The sequence below is a fragment of the Scleropages formosus genome, chromosome 23 (genome assembly GCF_900964775.1).
Source record: "Scleropages formosus chromosome 23, fSclFor1.1, whole genome shotgun sequence".
In the NCBI taxonomy this organism is placed as follows: Eukaryota; Metazoa; Chordata; class Actinopteri; order Osteoglossiformes; family Osteoglossidae; genus Scleropages; species Scleropages formosus.
In genome coordinates, this window is record NC_041828.1 from 2,922,326 (window position 1) to 2,940,125 (window position 17,800).

The 17,800-nt window shown below is 43.7% G+C and overlaps 1 protein-coding gene across 2 annotated transcripts in view; it reads right to left on the reverse strand.

Annotated features, from left to right (window-relative positions):
• Positions 1–17,800, reverse strand: part of csmd2 (CUB and Sushi multiple domains 2) — a 246,732-nt gene that overhangs the window by 30,135 nt on the left and 198,797 nt on the right. For both annotated transcript variants that reach the window (XM_029248162.1, XM_029248161.1), the window contains exons 43-48: positions 15,047–15,224; positions 13,772–13,917; positions 12,985–13,065; positions 11,277–11,390; positions 4,101–4,289; positions 2,446–2,592 (exon numbers count right to left, since the gene is read on the reverse strand). In XM_029248162.1, coding sequence (XP_029103995.1) covers positions 2,446–2,592; positions 4,101–4,289; positions 11,277–11,390; positions 12,985–13,065; positions 13,772–13,917; positions 15,047–15,224 — 855 coding nt within the window. The remainder of the gene's footprint in view (positions 1–2,445; positions 2,593–4,100; positions 4,290–11,276; positions 11,391–12,984; positions 13,066–13,771; positions 13,918–15,046; positions 15,225–17,800) is intronic.

Below are 17,800 nucleotides of genomic sequence, written 5' to 3' on the forward strand. Positions count from 1 at the left end.
CATCATGGACTGTGGCGATCCCCCGTCTCAGCAGAAGTCTTTAGCACCCTACAGACAATAAGATAAGATCGTTGCAATAAAAAAAGTTACACTTGTATAACGGTTTGATGTGTGCCTGGTTTTACGAGTTGTTGAGCTCTCAAACAAATTGCACTGTTGAGGCAGAAGCTCACCAAAAAAAAAAAAAAACAAAAAAAATCTTTCAACTCTTCATCCATCATGGTAGCTTGAGAAATGTTAAATAACAGAACAATTGTGGAAGTTATTTACCACATTCAAAGTTAAATAAAACTGTGTGAACAGTTAAAAAATGTGGAATGGATTTCAGAGCAGGAAATAGCTAATTCGGTCCCCAGGTCAATTTGAATTGTTCCCTTTTGTTTATTCAGGAAAAGCTGTTCTTCAATGCTGAATTTGACTTCTTTCATTGACCTCGAACAGCGGAGGTCACTGACTTCTTCGAACTGGACTACAGAGACACCACCGCATCTTTGATATTTGACTTGTATGTGATTGAACTGGTCTGATGACGGAACACCTCACCCTGCCCTACCTAAGGAATCATAAAAGTGGACGTTATTTGTCCACGTGTCCTGCTCTTTCGATGTGTGCTTCAAGGGATTCTTCTTTGCGACATTATATGTATGGTCAGTGTGGGACAAACAAGCAGCAGTTCTGATTGGGTAGGAACAATCAAAATTTCTAATTTTACATACACACACACACACATTATCAGAACCGCTTGTCCCTTACAGGGTCACGGGGAACCGGAGCCTACCCGGCAACACAGGGCGTAAGGCCGGAGGGGGGAGGGGACACACCCAGGACGGGACGCCAGTCCGTCGCAAGGTACCCCAAGCGGGACTTGAACCCCAGACCCACTGGACAGCAGGACTGCGGTCCAACCCACTGCGCCACCGCACCCCCTAATTTTACATATTCAAGGATAATAATAATGGGCAGCATGCATGCTAAAGCCATCGCCTTGCAATGAAAAGAGCTGAGTTCAAATCCCCACTCCAGTTGCAGTACCTTTGCTCAACGTTCTTGAACTGATGCAATAAAAGGTACCCATCCATATAAATGGGTAAACCGGTGTGAGTTTAGTTTACAATCTCGGAACAGTAATTTCACTTGGTAAATAATGTCAGGGTAAATAACACTGCAATTTGAATAGTTATGCTTTTGACAGAAAATGATAAAAAATAACAGTGTAAGAAAAACAACTGTAAAGCTACAGAGTTGATGGGAAGCAGCTCCATATAAGGCATGTTTTAAAAAAGCATGTTACATGTTTTTTTTGATAAATATGCATTGTTTCTGGACAAACTGATTTCAGCTGTGCTGGAAAGCATACATCTGTCAGTCCCTGTAGCCCCCCCAACCCCCAGGCCCATGTATCACTCATATTGTCATACCCTATTGCATTAGTTAATCCAAGGTGGGGAGAACAACTTTTTTTTTTTTTAATTAAACACCATGAAAGCATCCCTGTTATTCAAAGTCTGTCATATGGTGAAAATTTACCTCAAGTTTTACACATCAACATTCAAAAGGAATGGAGTCATAAAAGCGGGGGGTTTCTTTTCATTTCAAGGGGAAGAAAAAGGAAGAGAACGTCTGACGTCATGAAAGTGCAACGGTTCACCAAACACATAACAATATATTCACATTTATATCAAAGTAGGTATAAATATATATAAAATATTCAGAGGGAGGGGGCGCGGTGGCGCGGTGGGTTGGACCGGGTCCTGCTCTCCAGTGGGTCTGGGGTTCGAGTCCTGCTTGGGGTGCCTTGCGGCGGACTGGCATCCCGTGCTGGGTGTGTCCCCTCCCCCTCTGGCCTTACGCCCTGTGTTGCCGGGTAGGCTCCGGTTCCCCGCAACCCTGTCTGGGATGAGCGGTTCTGAAAATGTGTGTGTGTGTGTGTGTGTGTGTGTGTGTATTCAGAGGGAAGCATTGATACTACACACTTGCATGGGAAGAGGCAATTTCGTTGCTACAGTCGGAGACGGATCACATTCAAGGCAGATAGACGATGGACTGATAAAGAAAAGAAAAAACTTCAACTGTATTCTGCCATCTGTCTCTCCCACCAAGGTGTTTATATGAAGCAGAGCCCATACTGAGAGGCCATCCTCCACGTGGATGTCGCCAGGCTGATACGTCATTCACAAAAAATAATTATAAAAAGCAAAAAACTGCCGGAACAGCTGGCCGAGGGAAGTAAAGACACCGGTAAATGTCAGGAAAGGAGATTTGTCATGCCAGAAGACTGCTGCCAGGAAGCAGCATATGGAAAACCGGATATGTTTACAGTTTCATGATAAGTCAGGAGATTAGTACTGCATGTGTTCATGGTTCTAATTCACCAGTGTGGGAAAAGTTCAGGAAACAACCCCCACTCCCCATCAGCCCCCAAGGATGCTAGGTCCCACGGCACACCTGTGTAGCGGATCCGGAAACCCTTGTGGCTGGACGCATGATCTGAGGACCAGTGCAGGTACACCTTATTGGAGGTACTGGTGACAGTGAAGGGAGATGAGTAGTTGCCGCTCAACGTGAGGAGGAGCGGACTCTGTCTGGAGGGACCTGAAGAAAAGAGAAATGGGGGTCAGGGTCACACGCGAACCAACCATAATTTTAATATCGGTACCTCCTAGTCAGCAAACTAACAATGGAGTCACGAAAACAGACGACTCCTGAACTGAACAAATATTCAATGGTTGGTTGACTGTGAGAGCTGAAAATATGCATATTAGCTTTATGAGGGTCTCCTGTCTTTTGTATTATGTGCATTTCCAAAATGATGGCTGTGGACAGCAGGTAGCAAAATAATTAATGTTGTTGTCTAACAAATGGATGACCTGGGATCAAACCCCACCTCTTGTAGTAATACTCTCGATATGAAGAATTAAAAAACTTATGGTGAATTCATACAGTAAAAGTTACTCTGCTATATAAATGGGTAAATTATTGTAAATAGTGGAGTGCAGAAACCTCACATTGTAAGCTGCTTTCTTAAACAAAAATTGTGATACAAGGTATTTCCGAGTATGGGCGTTCATGCCCATTGTGCAACATTTGGATGCTCACATACAGGTATATGGGTTTGTCTGGGGAGCATCCGTTAAAAAAAAAAAAAAAAATTGCCTACTATGCATTACACTATTGAATTAGTTCAATGTAATTTTTACCCAAACCAGTACCATGCATTCAACCACTTGTTTACTTGGGGTATAACATCCCTGTACTGCCGTACCCAACAATTAGTCAATTAGTCCTGTCATCACAGTGACTTTTTTAAACAGCACACTATCTACAAGTGAAGTTTAAAAATCACAGAGCAGAAGCCATAAGAGCTTGGAGAATAAATGGGTGGTTGCACTTTCATTGTGAACTACATAGGAAACCTCATATTAAAGTAAATTTGCATGTTCTGGACACAAAAGCAGGTCAGAAAATTAAGACGATTATTTATAAATAAAGGCTATATTTTGTTTTATCATCAGAATATGTGTCTTATTAACCTGAATGCATTAATGGCAGAAAGGGTAGAAGGTCCTGATTTGGTATTCCTTGCAATGTTTAAAGCATTCTTTCACGCATGTCAACCACATTTCACCCTGATTCCAGAAGAATCACATCACAGCAACTCCATGCAGTAAGGTCAAACAACAGAGAGTGTTTGACCTCTTGACCCCAAACCTAAAACTCACAATCCCCTGAACATGTGGCAGGTTAAAGAGAGGTCAAGTAGCAGGTCAGTGATCCTGCCCTGCTACTTGACCTCTCTTTTACCTGCCGGATGTTCAAGTTACATTTCCCGCTTGTCCCAAGAGCGGAGCCCATACTCAGGTGAAAGAGAAGGTCTTCCTGAAGGTTTTTTTCATCACAGCGAGCAGGTAAACTATTTTGTTGAAAGCCCATATTCCAGCATTATCATAAAATACAAAAGAAACACTTTTTTTCTTGACACAACATAGGAATCGTTCTGTAATTCGTTATAGACTTTGTATCCGGATGAGGTGTTTTCTCAGTGCAACACAATCAGACTCTCTTCACAATCACACCATTTGTAGAACACACAAGTCTCTTACCGTCAAAGATCTCCAGCTCGTCAAACTGCCGACTGGTTTGGAAGTGTTCCACGGTGAGGGAGACGTTATATCCCGGTTCGGCCTTAACAACCCACGAGCAAGTCTCAAAATGCGGGAAACCGCTTCCCTGGGTCTGGCTTAGGATCACACCCGTGGAGTCGGTCAAGATTTCATTCATGGGACAGTTCACTGTTGAAAAATGAGGGGGGGTAAGAGCCATGAGCATGAAACAGCAAAAACAATGTGATCAACGGTAGCTTATGGGTCGGATGGCAATTCAAATCATATCACGGTTTAACATCAATACAACATCAGGATAAAATGAGTATAATATCACTCACAGTTAACCAGGTGACTCAAGTAAAACACACATGTTCAAGTTTACATTTAAATGTATTCATTCAGCAGCTGTTTTCCTCAGAGCAACACACAATTTGGCTAAAACCAAAGGTTAATTTCACCAACAGATGAAATCCATATACAGTATGTTATATCTCTATCATATATTTGTTTATGGGTCTGTCCATTAGAGTAGAGGAAACTTATTGTGCTGAAATTTGTAACATCGAAGAAATCAGTATTTCTGACAATCTACAAATTTAATTAGATTAGATTTGATAGGGGAGCGAAGGCAACTAGGTGCTTCTTTAGTTTTAACAGATGTACTGTATGTGTTGGGGAGTCATGGTAAGCAACATAGTAAGCAGAAGTAGATGTTGATGTGGGGACTGCTGGCATGTGTGTCAATGAACTCCCCGATGTAGTTTTTTGTGATGAGGCACTGCCGCTAACTAGGATGCTAATACAGCATAACTAGGCACCGCAGGGAGCTAGGCCGCTAGCATCACACAAAACCACGAACAAGATACAAACATAGCTTGTCAGGATATTGTAACTGTGAAACAACTGCGTATTCAGTGTTTTTGTCACAATTTCCAAAGTGAATCAAGGGGGACGTTCATTTAAATGCTGTTTGAAATATTTTTTTAGCTAGGATCACAGGGCCCGCTGCTTCATTCATTACACTCAACCGGTCATGTGAATCCGGCGGTCACTGGAGCGTACACTGTTTGCAATTTACTGCATGATGTCCGGACTCGAAGGACGACGGTGACCGTGGCGCCGGTAAGAAATAAACCACGTTGACATGACGCCACACTATGACTGTGCACATCCTGGCTGCTTCAAGTGTTGCTGTACTAATGCCGCCGTTCCGTACGCCCGCAGCCAAAAGGGGCTCTGATCCTAATCTACCTTAGTCTTCGAATTCTGTCATTTGTATTCCTCCCAGGTCCTCCGTGACATTTCCCCACAGTTTTGCCTTGAATTATCAGACTTTCCGCAGTGTTCCTGTCGTAGACATTTTGTTCGAGTCTCTGAAGCCTGTCTCTTATTTCAGCCAGAGCTGTCGGAATTCAAAGTGGGATCCAGGCAAAATGGCAACAAGCAGGGGGAAAAGAAAGAAAAAAATATCTTTTGTTCAAAAGGGATTTTATTTTTCAGCAGGAGGGGGCAGCTTCCTGTGCCTTTTAAATAAAGATGGAAAGATCTAAACGGAGATATAAAATATTTATAGCTACACGTGGAAAAGACAGATGTAAGTCCTTACGGCAAATTTACTTGGAGATTTAAATCCAGCTTCAGTTCCCAAGGCCTCACTTGTGTCAGTAAGAATCGATACTCCAAACAGGAAAGAGGCACATGACGCTGAAGATAATGTCAGTGGGGTAACTGGACTTTGTGCCAGAGGGTTGTCAGGTCCAATCCCAGTTGAAACGATGCATATCGAATCAAGTCCTTGAACAGTCTTGTTGGACTTCGACTTGTCTGATGAGAAGTAGGTTAAAAGTGCACCGACTGCAGCTCAACCTGGATTAAGGCAGCCTGTGAAATGGGTGATAAGACAGTAGCCAAGGACGTCCTCCCATCCGGTTGTTCTTGATCTTTGGCCTCTGCAACTTTTTCTTCCTGTTCTGCCAGAGGAACTCCTCTGGGAGTTTGGGCATCTTCAGTCATTCTGCCATCCAGAACTCCTAAAGCAACTGCTAAAAATGCCCTTTTACTCCCTCCCTTTCCTGTTGCATCTTCCACAGCAGCTTGAGTGAGTGAGTGAAAGTGCCGTTGAGTTAATGCCGACATATATAGAGTTCTTCCAGAAACTTCTGTCCTTATCATTGAAAGGGGTGCGTCCATTGTTGTTGGAACTGAGACCACAAGGGTTTGCGGTCATCTTCTTTGTTTCCTCCAACAGTTTCAAGCACCTCCATATTTTAAAGACAATACGATCTTCACATGATGTCTCCAAAGATTGAGCGGTGGATAGTTATGCAGCTTCGCTGTTTTAACCTCACTCAATCAAATGACCCTCCCACAATTATTATTGCTCTTCGTAAAATGCTTTTCATTTAGAAAAACCTAAAAAGTAAATTATCTAATGTGTTAAGAGTGGTTATTAAGGGATGGATGAGGATTTTTTAATAGTATATGACAGTTTGCTCTCTTTAACCTCTGGCTCAGCATGTGTTACTATTATTGGCTTCCTGTTTTATCAGCTGCAGTGTTCTCATGGTTTTTATCAATGGATGCCTGCAAAGGACTAGGGCCTATATTACCTGCAAAAAGTCCCGACGGAGAGAGTGAAAGAAGGCTTAAAAAGGTTTTGTAAACAATTTTTTAGCTTTGATTAATTAGCAGTAGCAACCTCAAAAGTGCATATGAGGACTAGGATAAAGCACCCAAACAAAACAGTAACCCTTTATCATATTATCCACTGAGCCTTGACAAAATAAGTTGGAAATGGACATATTTATCAAATGCCTGTTTTATATAGAAAATGATTAATTCATTAAATAAGCCGCTAAGTAACTGCGATGTCTGCGGATGTTTACCATGTGAGAAATGTTGTTTGTTCCCATTAAGGATGTCATTATTCTGGCCTCATTTTTTTGCTGTCACACATTAAGCGCTTGGAATAGTTTTTTTTTTTTTTCTCTGAATGCTTCTCCTGACACAAGGAAGAACATGCAGTTTTGGCTGAGATGTTTTTACTGCAGCACGTTCCCAACACCGAAAAATAAGACAGATTTTGACCCATAAATATTTCAACCGTATTCATGGTTCTGATATTGCTCCTATTGTACCTATCCTTTATATATATTTTTATTATTATTATTATTGTGTGTGTGTGTGTTTACATATATATATATGTATGTATGTATGTATGTTTTGTCTGCTTAGAAGATGGCCTGTGTCATTAATATTGTATGCTAGGCATGCTCAGTAACCCTATTACACAGTGCTTTATCTTGCAGCTGTGAAGAACAAGCCCCCTGCCTCCACTTCAGCCTCCGGTGGCTCTTCAGTAACCACACTTATGAACCAAAGAATATGACCTAGAGATAGACAGGCTTCCATTATCACAAGTCACAACAACAAGGACGGTGACTGTGAGCAAGGAGAAGTCACGTCCTGAACCTTTTGCGTGCGCCAGTTGGTTAGTTACAAACAGACACTCTAAAGGGGGGCAGCAGATGGTGCAGTTGCTAGAACTGTTTTGTAGTACTTGATGGATCGAGGATCGATTTCCACCTCCTGCAAGAGTAACCAAGGTACTTAAACTGAACTGATACAGTACAAGTGGCCCGTATATGTAATATCTGCAAGTGGCTTAATATTATAATTCACTATGGCAAAAACTATGGGAAAAATTAATAAATGTAAATGTTATGTACATTTACTTATTTGATGCTTTTCTCCAAAGCGACTTCCAGTGAACTCTATGTAGTGTTACCAGCCCACACACCTTATTCACCACAGTGACTTACACTGCTAGATACACTACTTACACTGGGTCACTCATCCATACATCAGTGGAACACACTCTCGCTGTCACTCACACACTGTGGGGGAACCTGAACAGCATCTCTTTGGACTGTGGACCCATTTGAGCAGAGATTTGGTTAGAGGTCCTTCAGAGTACAAGGTAATTACTCTAGCCATTATGGCATCTACGGCCTTATTACTACTAGTCGTACTAGAAGTAACTTTGCTGTATCACAAATCAAATCCTCAGAGCTCCTTATAGTAATTTTCGTAAGTAATTAGAAAGCAGCAGCACCGTTTCAAAGTAAAGCAGCGACCGCCTTGACGACAGGTACAGCGGTAGGTTGTAACCTTGCACGCTGCTCATATTTCTCTGTGACAAAATGAGAAATTCTCCGCAGATAAGCGAACGCGCCCCGTACAATCAGACTTCAGATCTCCTCTAATTCCCTCCGACAGAGCTGACGGCTCGTGACAGAGATTAGCTGTTATTGCGAATCACGGATCTAACTGTATCTGTGGAGGAAGGGCTGAGCTCAGGTGGGTCCACCGCCTCGTCACATGGACTCGCACAGTGAGCCGCTGTCCATTTTCGATCTGCAGACCAGTTCCGGAACAGACGTATTCACGCGCTCATCCGAGGAGAGCGGGCCCAAATCGTTTCTTATAAACGCTGTGCACACACTGTCGCTGACACACACACCCTGCCCATCAAAACCTCAGAGGGAAGGAAAAAACCCTCACCCATGTTAGCATTTAATTAACATAAGCTTGCCGACGATAAGAGGCACATCTGCAAGAAGTCAGTATTACATTAGCATTAGTTGGATAATAATGTAAGCGGCTGCAGATTTATAAACGAAGGAAAGATTGTGTAGGTGTGCTGCGAAGTGCTTTAAGACCCCCGCCTGTCTGTCACAATCTTCCAGAGATTAAAAAGAGAGAGGAGAAGCCCAAGTTATAAAAACAATTTTCCCCCTGAAATTTCTTCCTTTTTTGTTTAAATTAATGAAAGGCACTGATAAAATACACCAAAGGTCTACAGGTTTAGTCCCCTCTCCACATTCCTATAACCACATTTTATTGTCTGACTGACACAATGTACAGTAAGTTTCCCTTTAAGAACAGCCAGTTAAATGAATTCATTAAAATAAACTCCGCTGAATAAACTCCCTACATTATATTCCACAACCTCTGCCATGTGAAAAAGCAAATATAGCATTTTTTTCAGTGGTGAAACTAATTAGTGAAAGGAACCAAAAGGAAAAATGAAATAAACAAGTAAATACAAATTATAGCAACCGAGCATGGTGGAAAAGAGCTCTTTCATAAAGGTGGAGCGAGAAAGAGAGAGAGAGGGAGAGAGAGAGAGAGAGAGAGAGAGAGAAACGGAAAGATCTTCTGTTACTTCTGTCACCATGGAGACTGGAGGCAAGGGGTTCGATTTGAAGAACCTGAGCACGTGGAGGTGTGTGTGCGAGATTGTGTCCGTGTATCTCAGCATGCACGAGCACGCTGATTAGAGTATGTGCAGGGATACGCGGTGGAGGAGAGAATGCGAAATGCAGGGGTAGCATGGGGTGAAACGGATTGCGGAGTACGGGACTCCCAGGCAGGGACTATGGAAATTGGATGGATTTCCTTGCAGCGGGTGCGAGGATGGTGGGGAACTGTTGCGCAGGGGATACGCAGAACAGAGGAATCTGTGTGTGGATGAGTCATGGCGCGCCACAACCACGGAGACTCCATGTGGTTAGTGACTCGGGAAGGATGGACAGCCCCCCCACCCCCCTCCGCTTTCTCAGCGATGCTCCGTGACCGTTGCATGCGGCCGAACACCTCTCTCTGGGCAATGCTCCAGGTCGAGAGGTGCAGCAAGCTCAAAGCGCTGCTGTGTGAGACTGACAGGGAGTGTTCTCTGTGTTTGAGTGTGTGAGTGTGTGTGTAGAGGGGTGGTGAAGGGAGACCACGACGGGAGCAGTGGGGAGGGGGGAGCGATTTGATTGGTGCAGCTGCAACATGGTTATCACCTGAATTTCAATGAGCCACAGTACTCCTGCCTCCTTCGCCCCCATTCTGTCTTTTTTTCCTCTCTCTCTCTCTCTCTCTCTCTCTCTCTCTCTCTCACCCTCTCTCTCCCTCCCTTCTCATCTTCTCCAGAACCCCACCTGGTCCTCCCCTCCTAGGTTTCTATTCTCTCATGAAGCGTATCAACATGTTTGCCATTCAACCCCTTCCAACCACCCCTTTTCACCCAGTTTCCCCAGAGGAATCTATTGCATGACCAGTCCCCAAAGCCCACGTCCCTTCCCTCGATTCGGCCAGTTCGTCAGCCAGGGTCCGAGCCGCAGGGACACTCAGCTCCGTGCGCCAGCTCACTTCATGAAGATGCTGATTAACGTGCAGAACATAATTAATGGTAAGATGAATTACAGCTATCCCACATGGGCACTGCACCACCAAGTGTTTCTACAGCAAAAAGACCATATTAGGCTTTTCCGCATACTGCCCGGGCGCAAACACGTCGCCCATTGCTAATTAGCTCCATTTATTACACTCCGCCTCTCCTGCGCTTTTTTTCATTCATCCATGAATCCAAGCACCACCTCCCAGCCAGCAGCTGCAGTCCTTTCCACAGTACTCCGTAGCAGTCGGACTCACACGACGGACACGTGGATGCGACGTGGGAAGCGGGAGGGGGATGGAGCACGTGACCCTCTCTTTCCAGGCCGACATTTCAACGCGTCGGCATCGTGTCACCCCGCCCTGCAGCAGTTGACCTCGTAAAACCAATTTGACTTCATTACATGATGAAAAAACAAGACGTAATGAAGCTCTTTACGAAAATGCCAAAAGAAACGACTTGCAGGAGGTTCAGCAAGTGCAGTGGTCGGCCAGCGCGGGGGTGGTTCATGGTTATTTATATTTTCCATTATCGCCCCAGACCCTTGTCTCGGTGCTGCTAAGGACCAGTGGCATCCATTAACACAGAGACATGCTGTACCGCTACAGTGGGATGATGTGTGCGTCTGCTCCATTGATTTTATATAGATCCAACTCCGGAAAAAAAAAAATACAACAGTTATGCCAGCTGTTTGCATGCAGCTAAAATGCCACCGGCAATTAAAACATTTGAAAATCCAAGACTGGAAACTTTAACATGAACCTTTCCAACAAAGTTGTACATTTGAGTTCCAGGAAGAAACACGTGGATAACCCACCTGTGGAAATGAGTGAGCTTTGAATACTGCTTAGGTGAAAAGTTTGTGCTAAACAAAACCGATGCTGCAAAACAGGGAGATGGAGGGAACGAGTACTAGAGACTCAGATGGACACCCATCTCCACCCACTTACCCTCGCATGATGGAGGAGGCCCTTCAAACTCCAGGTGTGTCCCAAGTCTGCAGATGAGGATATCGTTTCCACTCAGCTGGTAGCCCGGAAGACACCTGTAGCGCACAATGTCTCCTGGGAAGTAGAAATGTTGTATTGAGTCAGAGACAGACAGTGGAGACGTCAACAAGTGCCCAGGATCGAAACTGACAAATGTTGAAGGACTCGTTAAACACAGGTTACCCTGTTAATGGCTTGAGGAAAGGGTCTAAAGCTCCTTGCTTTGCAAAATAAAGTCAGTGCTTGTCTGGAGAAAGGAAATGCAGCATGTATTGAGATGCCTTCCCACTCACTCACTCATCAGCAACAGCCTGTCCAAATGAAGGTCACCATGGTATGGAGCCCATCCCGAATGCACTGGGTACAAGGCTAATCAGAGTACACACTGAATGGAATGCCAGTGTACCACAGTAATCTGCTACCCAGTAAGTTAAAATATGCATATAAAAAGGGGCATTTTAAAGTCAAGTCGTGTGAAATTACCCCACTGCACTATTCCTGACTGCCTATCGTTGCATGTACAGAACTTATCTCCTCATAATTGTTAAAATGAGTGTTTTCCAAATAATCAACAGGCCAGATCAGCGGTATCAGGAGTGATTACTGCCGTTGTGGTTCAAGGTAGGAACCGTTGTTTGAGAAACCCCTTTCCTCTTCCGAATGTGCTGAACCAGCAAAATAAACGTTGAGCATAGTCAGTGGTCAAAAAAGGACTGTTGGCGATGTGAAGCAGTGACCACGAAGAACCTCCCTCAGGCATTGTGAATGCATCCCCTTCACTTTCACCAGCTCTCCGGTCAAGCATTCAAACCCAGAGTTGGCTCGTGTTCAGACAATTCCTGGAACGCCAGCCTGTTTTGTACTCAGAGCTTGTCTTGGAGATGTTCCTGATCTATGAGCCAACCGGGCTGGTGACTGGAAAAACGAGTGTTGACTGAAAAAGGGCCAGCCGGACCACAGGACATGCATGGAGTCCCGCTGCTGAGAATGCCATCAAGTTACTGATGATCAGCCCGGTCCCAGACAAGGCTTTCAAAGAGTTATCTTGATTACCTTTTACTCGCTAAGTCTCCTTTTATTATCATTTGGAGATTTTTTTTTTCTTTTCTTTGTCTGAAGGTCATCAAGTACTGGTATGTGTGCTGAATAATTGAAGTAATCTCATAGACTGAACATCCACTAAACACAAGCCCAGGCAGTCAAATCTGCTCAGAGGAGAGTTCATTTCAACAGACACAGATCGAATACTCTTTAATTTGATCAAATACTCCTTTAAGTTGATTTACTTTTGCTTTACTATACTATCTCTTTGTATTCTTCAAAATGACCATACATAATAAACTTGCACAGGAGGAACAATGGGGAGTGGGAAATTCACATGTGTGGGAGGCAGAAATCTAGCTTTGTGAAATCTGAAAAGGCATTAATGAAACAATGAAGGCCTCTGGGAAATGTAGTTATTGGCAGAAGAGCAATTTTTTTGCATGCAAAAAGTTGGTCGCTGATGCAAGCCGATGTGAAAACAAAACTGGGGCCACATTTCTGACACCTCTCACATGGATTGCGAACAATGTAAACACAAATGCTACGCAAGTGTACCCTTGCAACTCTTGTTGCACTAGGCTTGAACATAGACAAATAGAAAAACAAACAAACAGCACCCACTCACCTATTTTAAACTCCTTGCTGGCCATCAGGATCTCTGCATTGGGGATGATGGGAGGAGGAAGACAGAACTGGAGGCGGTAGGCTGGAACAACATCAAATGGAAGAACTGGGTGAGAAGGCTTCTGCTTCCCGTGTGTGTGTGTGTGTGTGTGTGTGTGTGTGTGGAGAAAGAAAAGGAATGAGATTTGGAGAGAGGCTATATGCAGGGGTGTATGGTTATGCGTGGGAGAGTGAAAAAGGAAACATGTGGGTGTGAGTGTGCAGAGTAAAAGAAAAGGTAGCTGACTGAAATCTCCATCCTACATATTCACCACGCCAGGAACTCATCTTATGACAGAAGCTTGGCTCCACTATTATTTTCCTCCTTCTCCTTTACGAGTTGTGATATAATGGATATAATTATTTATATATATATATATATATATAAGTAATGTTACATGTTAATAAACACTAATGGAAAAACATAAATCTCAGTGGCCCTCTGATGACATAAATAAATATTAATCTAACCATTGCAACTGGATGAACTCTTTTAAAGAACAAACACGAGACAGAAAATTTAGTTCAACAGTTATACAGTAACATTAACAGTTTAACCGTTATACATGAAACACCTGTATAGGCATTATTCCAAAAAATAATTCTACAGAACTACTGAACCTTCTTCCATAAGAACATATTTGCCTCATTCTAAGCTCATCAAATTTTTTAAAACGGTAATTATTCAAACCTTTAAGTTTGTAGCAAAACAGATGAGAGGACCATTTATACGGTGAAGTGTATCATACCTTGGTAGGTGATTCTGAACAGGCCACCTTTTTCAGTGTTGCTGCGGAAACGTATGAGGACTTGGTTGGAGGTGCTGCTAGGCGGGTCTGTCTGCTCGCCGTCGGTGAACACGCCCAGTTTGCGGACAGTCTCCTGAGGGCCATCCCTGCGGAGCGAGGCATGGTCAAGTGAGAAGATTTTCAAGGATCACCGTTGCTTTCAAATGGTGACGTGACCCGGTAATTGCATTTATGTTTAACCTCTACACTTCCGCACTCAGGGTGACAAAAGAGCTTATTCTAGCCAGAAAAAAAGAGTGTAATGGTGCACCATACAAGTCGAACAGCAACACATAAAATTTGAAGGCCCCTCAAACCCACAATACAGTTTACAAGTGCTGCCATGGGTAGAAGCAGAGAACACTAACAGCCTGCTGTGTACAAAGGCAAAAAGAGGGCGGGGATGAGTGATCTGCCTATTGTACCATTGATCCACCCTATACACAGGTGGATCCTGCCATATTTGTTACTCTGATATGAAGGCCTGAATATGCTGGATGTAGAGACGGTGCTAACTTTTTTGCACTCTTGGTCTAACACTAGGCGTTTTACAAAGGTTGCATGGAGGTATGGAGTGGGAGGTCCCTGTAGTAATAGTATGGCTCTGCCCACTTCAAAACATGGCTGGTGCCAACTCTAGACTGCCAGTCTGGTACTGAGTCAAAGTGAAAGCACACAGAGGCCACAGACACTCAACTTTGTTTTCTCGGGGCCAGACTTCGCTGGGTGTGTCAAAGCCTCCTTCGTGAATATGCATGGGGTCCCGCCTGCACATCTGCATGCAGCCTGATTGGCTTGGAGGCTACATCTTATTAATTAATCAAATGACAGGGCTTGGCAGCATGTCAGAGGCCTGGCGGAACCAAAGAAGGAGCATTTCAACTCATAGTGCCGTGGGAATAAGAAGCAAAGGAAAAGGAAGAGGAAGAGGAAGAGAGGGTCCATAGGTGTGTCCTCGAGAACTCTCTCGCTCCTTCCAGCAGCCAAAATGAAAATGGAGTGGAGCGATGTGGGAGAACAGGAAGTGAGGAGATAGGAAGCAGGAGAGAGGCATGGAGGATTATCCCGGGTACTGGACCCTGACTTACTTGTTTGTTCTGCTACCAAAAGAACAGACATGGAAACGACAACAGCCAGAAGACTAGGAGGAGGAGGTGTGTGTACAGTGGGGAGGGAGCAGAGACAAAGAGGCTATTCCTGCCCCCAGGTCCAGGAGATTATCCAACTCTTTCTTACCAAACAGAGATGAAGTCGTGAGGACCATGGACCTGGAGGAGAGTGAAGTTGAGACGAACGCCCATGCCTGGGGCCACAGTGATGAGCCATGTGCAGTCAGACGAGGTGGGATACTCCTCCGGGTACCCGGGTGAGAATATGGTGCCATTGTCCAACGAGATGTTGCCCCCGCAGGGCGCTGAAGGAGAAGGATAAAAAGGGAGGGGAACGTGAACAAAAAACTAACAAAGCCGGATTCAGAGGGGAATCAGCGAACAGGGCTGTTTCCCCCCATTCGTCAGGACCAAAGATTAACCGAGAAAGCCTGTTAGCAAGTGCAGAGTTCTGCGGAATGTTCCGGAGAGATAAGGGCACAACCTTCTCCCATGAGAAGTCACTCCAGGAACAGCGGGCCAGTGACTGTTGCTGAGCTTTGGAGTCGATGAGTGTTGCGGCGCAGAATTACGGGCTTAAGATCTAAACCTACTGGACACCGAAATAGAACCAAAAGCACTCCCTAGAGGACCACAGTTAGACTGGGTCCCCTTTAAAGATAGCAGCCAGTAAATTATTGGCCAGCTGTTTTAATACTGCTTCAAGTTTGTCCAGATGTTAAGAGGGGACAATGAAAAACAAAATAAAAAGAGTAACAGCCCATACAGCAAGACAGACTTAGTTAAAGATCACAACGTGTGATTCATCTGTGGTGACACATTAAGGTTATGCTTACAAAGGTGCCAGCTGCTGCCACCTGCCATTTTTTCAGCACCTGACTTGGCCTTATTTTCTCATACGATCAGTTTACAGCAGAGTGTAACTCCATCCTGGAGGACCCCTTCATTCTCACACCTCTTCTTCTACTCACTCCATCACAACCCTCATGCTTCCAGGAAGTTAATACATCAGTACAAGTCACTCTGTTTATGCAGTCCCACCTGCCAAGTGACATGTGGAATACAACATTGATTGTAAAGGTACTGTGATTTTTGGTGCAACTGATCTGAGGGAGAAATTGATTCTAAGCTTGCGTACCATATTGACTATGCTCCAAGATACAAAGAGGAAATCTATGAACACACTACCATGTTTAGGACTTGGGTGCTTGGTGTTTAAAATCAGGAAGCTCACAGGGGGGGAAGCACACGTGGGATCACAGAGAGGGTAGATCATTACTTCCCACAACTTTAATGATGAGGTGCATATCTGGGAAGAAGTTTTAAGTGTCCTTTTTATCGTTTACTTGCACTTGATCATTTCTTTTTTATGCAATACCATATTTAGTTTTTTTTTCTTCTTTCTAAATCTGCATTTTATTAGGGACATTGAGTATTCAGTTCTCACGTGGTTTCATTGTTTTGGTTTCCATGATTTCAAGCTTCTGCTTCACCTTGAGCAACTGAATCCTGTATTCATTACCAACACTGATTATTATTATTATTATTATTATTATTATTATTATTATTATTATTATATTTCGAAGCATTGATGCTCAACCAATCTCCCATATCTCTCCACACTCAGCTGTAATACTCTTCATTATCTCAACAATGTTTCGGTGGGGGGGAGGTCTGTGTCTCTGCCCGCGTGGGCAGCAACTAATCTAATTCTCTTCCCCCACCTCCCATTATGCTCAAGCATCTGTGATAGACTGCACCTCATGGCTGATTGGCCCACAGGCACTGGTGTAATGTGTGGTTATTTCACCGTCTTCTCCAAACACCCCCGGGCAGTACACTCCTCTTCAGGTCCACTCCAGGACCAGACAAGATGGTCCACTTCAGAGCTGATGGCTACTGTCATTACCCAAACCCTCTTGCTGATTTTGGGACTGATGAGGAGAATGGAATGGCACAGAAGAAAGCAAAAATGCTACCCACAAGACTCTATCGAAGACTCAACCGAAAATTTACCGATTTCAAGACAAGACAAAAAGAAGGAAAACAAGTCTTTGTCTTTGTATTTGAAATCAACTGTCAAAAAAAAATAGAAAAGAAAAAAAGAAACAATGAAGAAAGAAGGAATGAAATCTTGGTCACTTCCTGGGGATAGGGTGTTGGCATTGAGGGTATACTCTATTTTATGACATTTTGGTGTTTTGAGGTTTTGTGTGGAACCCACGTAATACATTAATAGCCTTGACAAAGCTGGAATATCAGGATACAGGAACCTAGCCACTGCACCCATCAATTCCTCTCTCCCTGTTCCTTTCACAAATGCAAAATACACAATTAATTAAATGGGCTGAATTTCCAGAGTACTCAACGACCGCCAATCTTCATCCAGACAGAAAAATACTGAAAAAATCAAATACAAGGTACAAAAAGAAGGAAGGAGAACGTGAGAAAGTTGACAGCCCTAACCTGATAGCTGTTGCATGTTTAATTAGCTACCTATGACAAATCACTTCTGGAGGACAAAATTAGGTAAAACACACAACCCACTCTTGAGTTTATTCAGAAATAAATAGACTACTCAACAAGTAGTGACATGCTCGCCAACAAGAATCTCATAAGAGCACATGAAGATATTGGTACCCACATGACAAAGCTGAGTACAATGTAACAGACAGCCGTCAGATGCCTCGGAAGGTTTTTCTTTCCCACCCACAGTGATGCTATAATGAAGAGGCATAAACCTTCATCTTTGGTATCTATTTAACAGCGCTTAAATATGTTGTCACTGTTTATGTGTGTTCAAAGGATGGGGGTTGCACGGGCTATCACAGCATGGGAGAACTGAGCTGATGAATATATCGCTTCGCATCTAATCCCATCA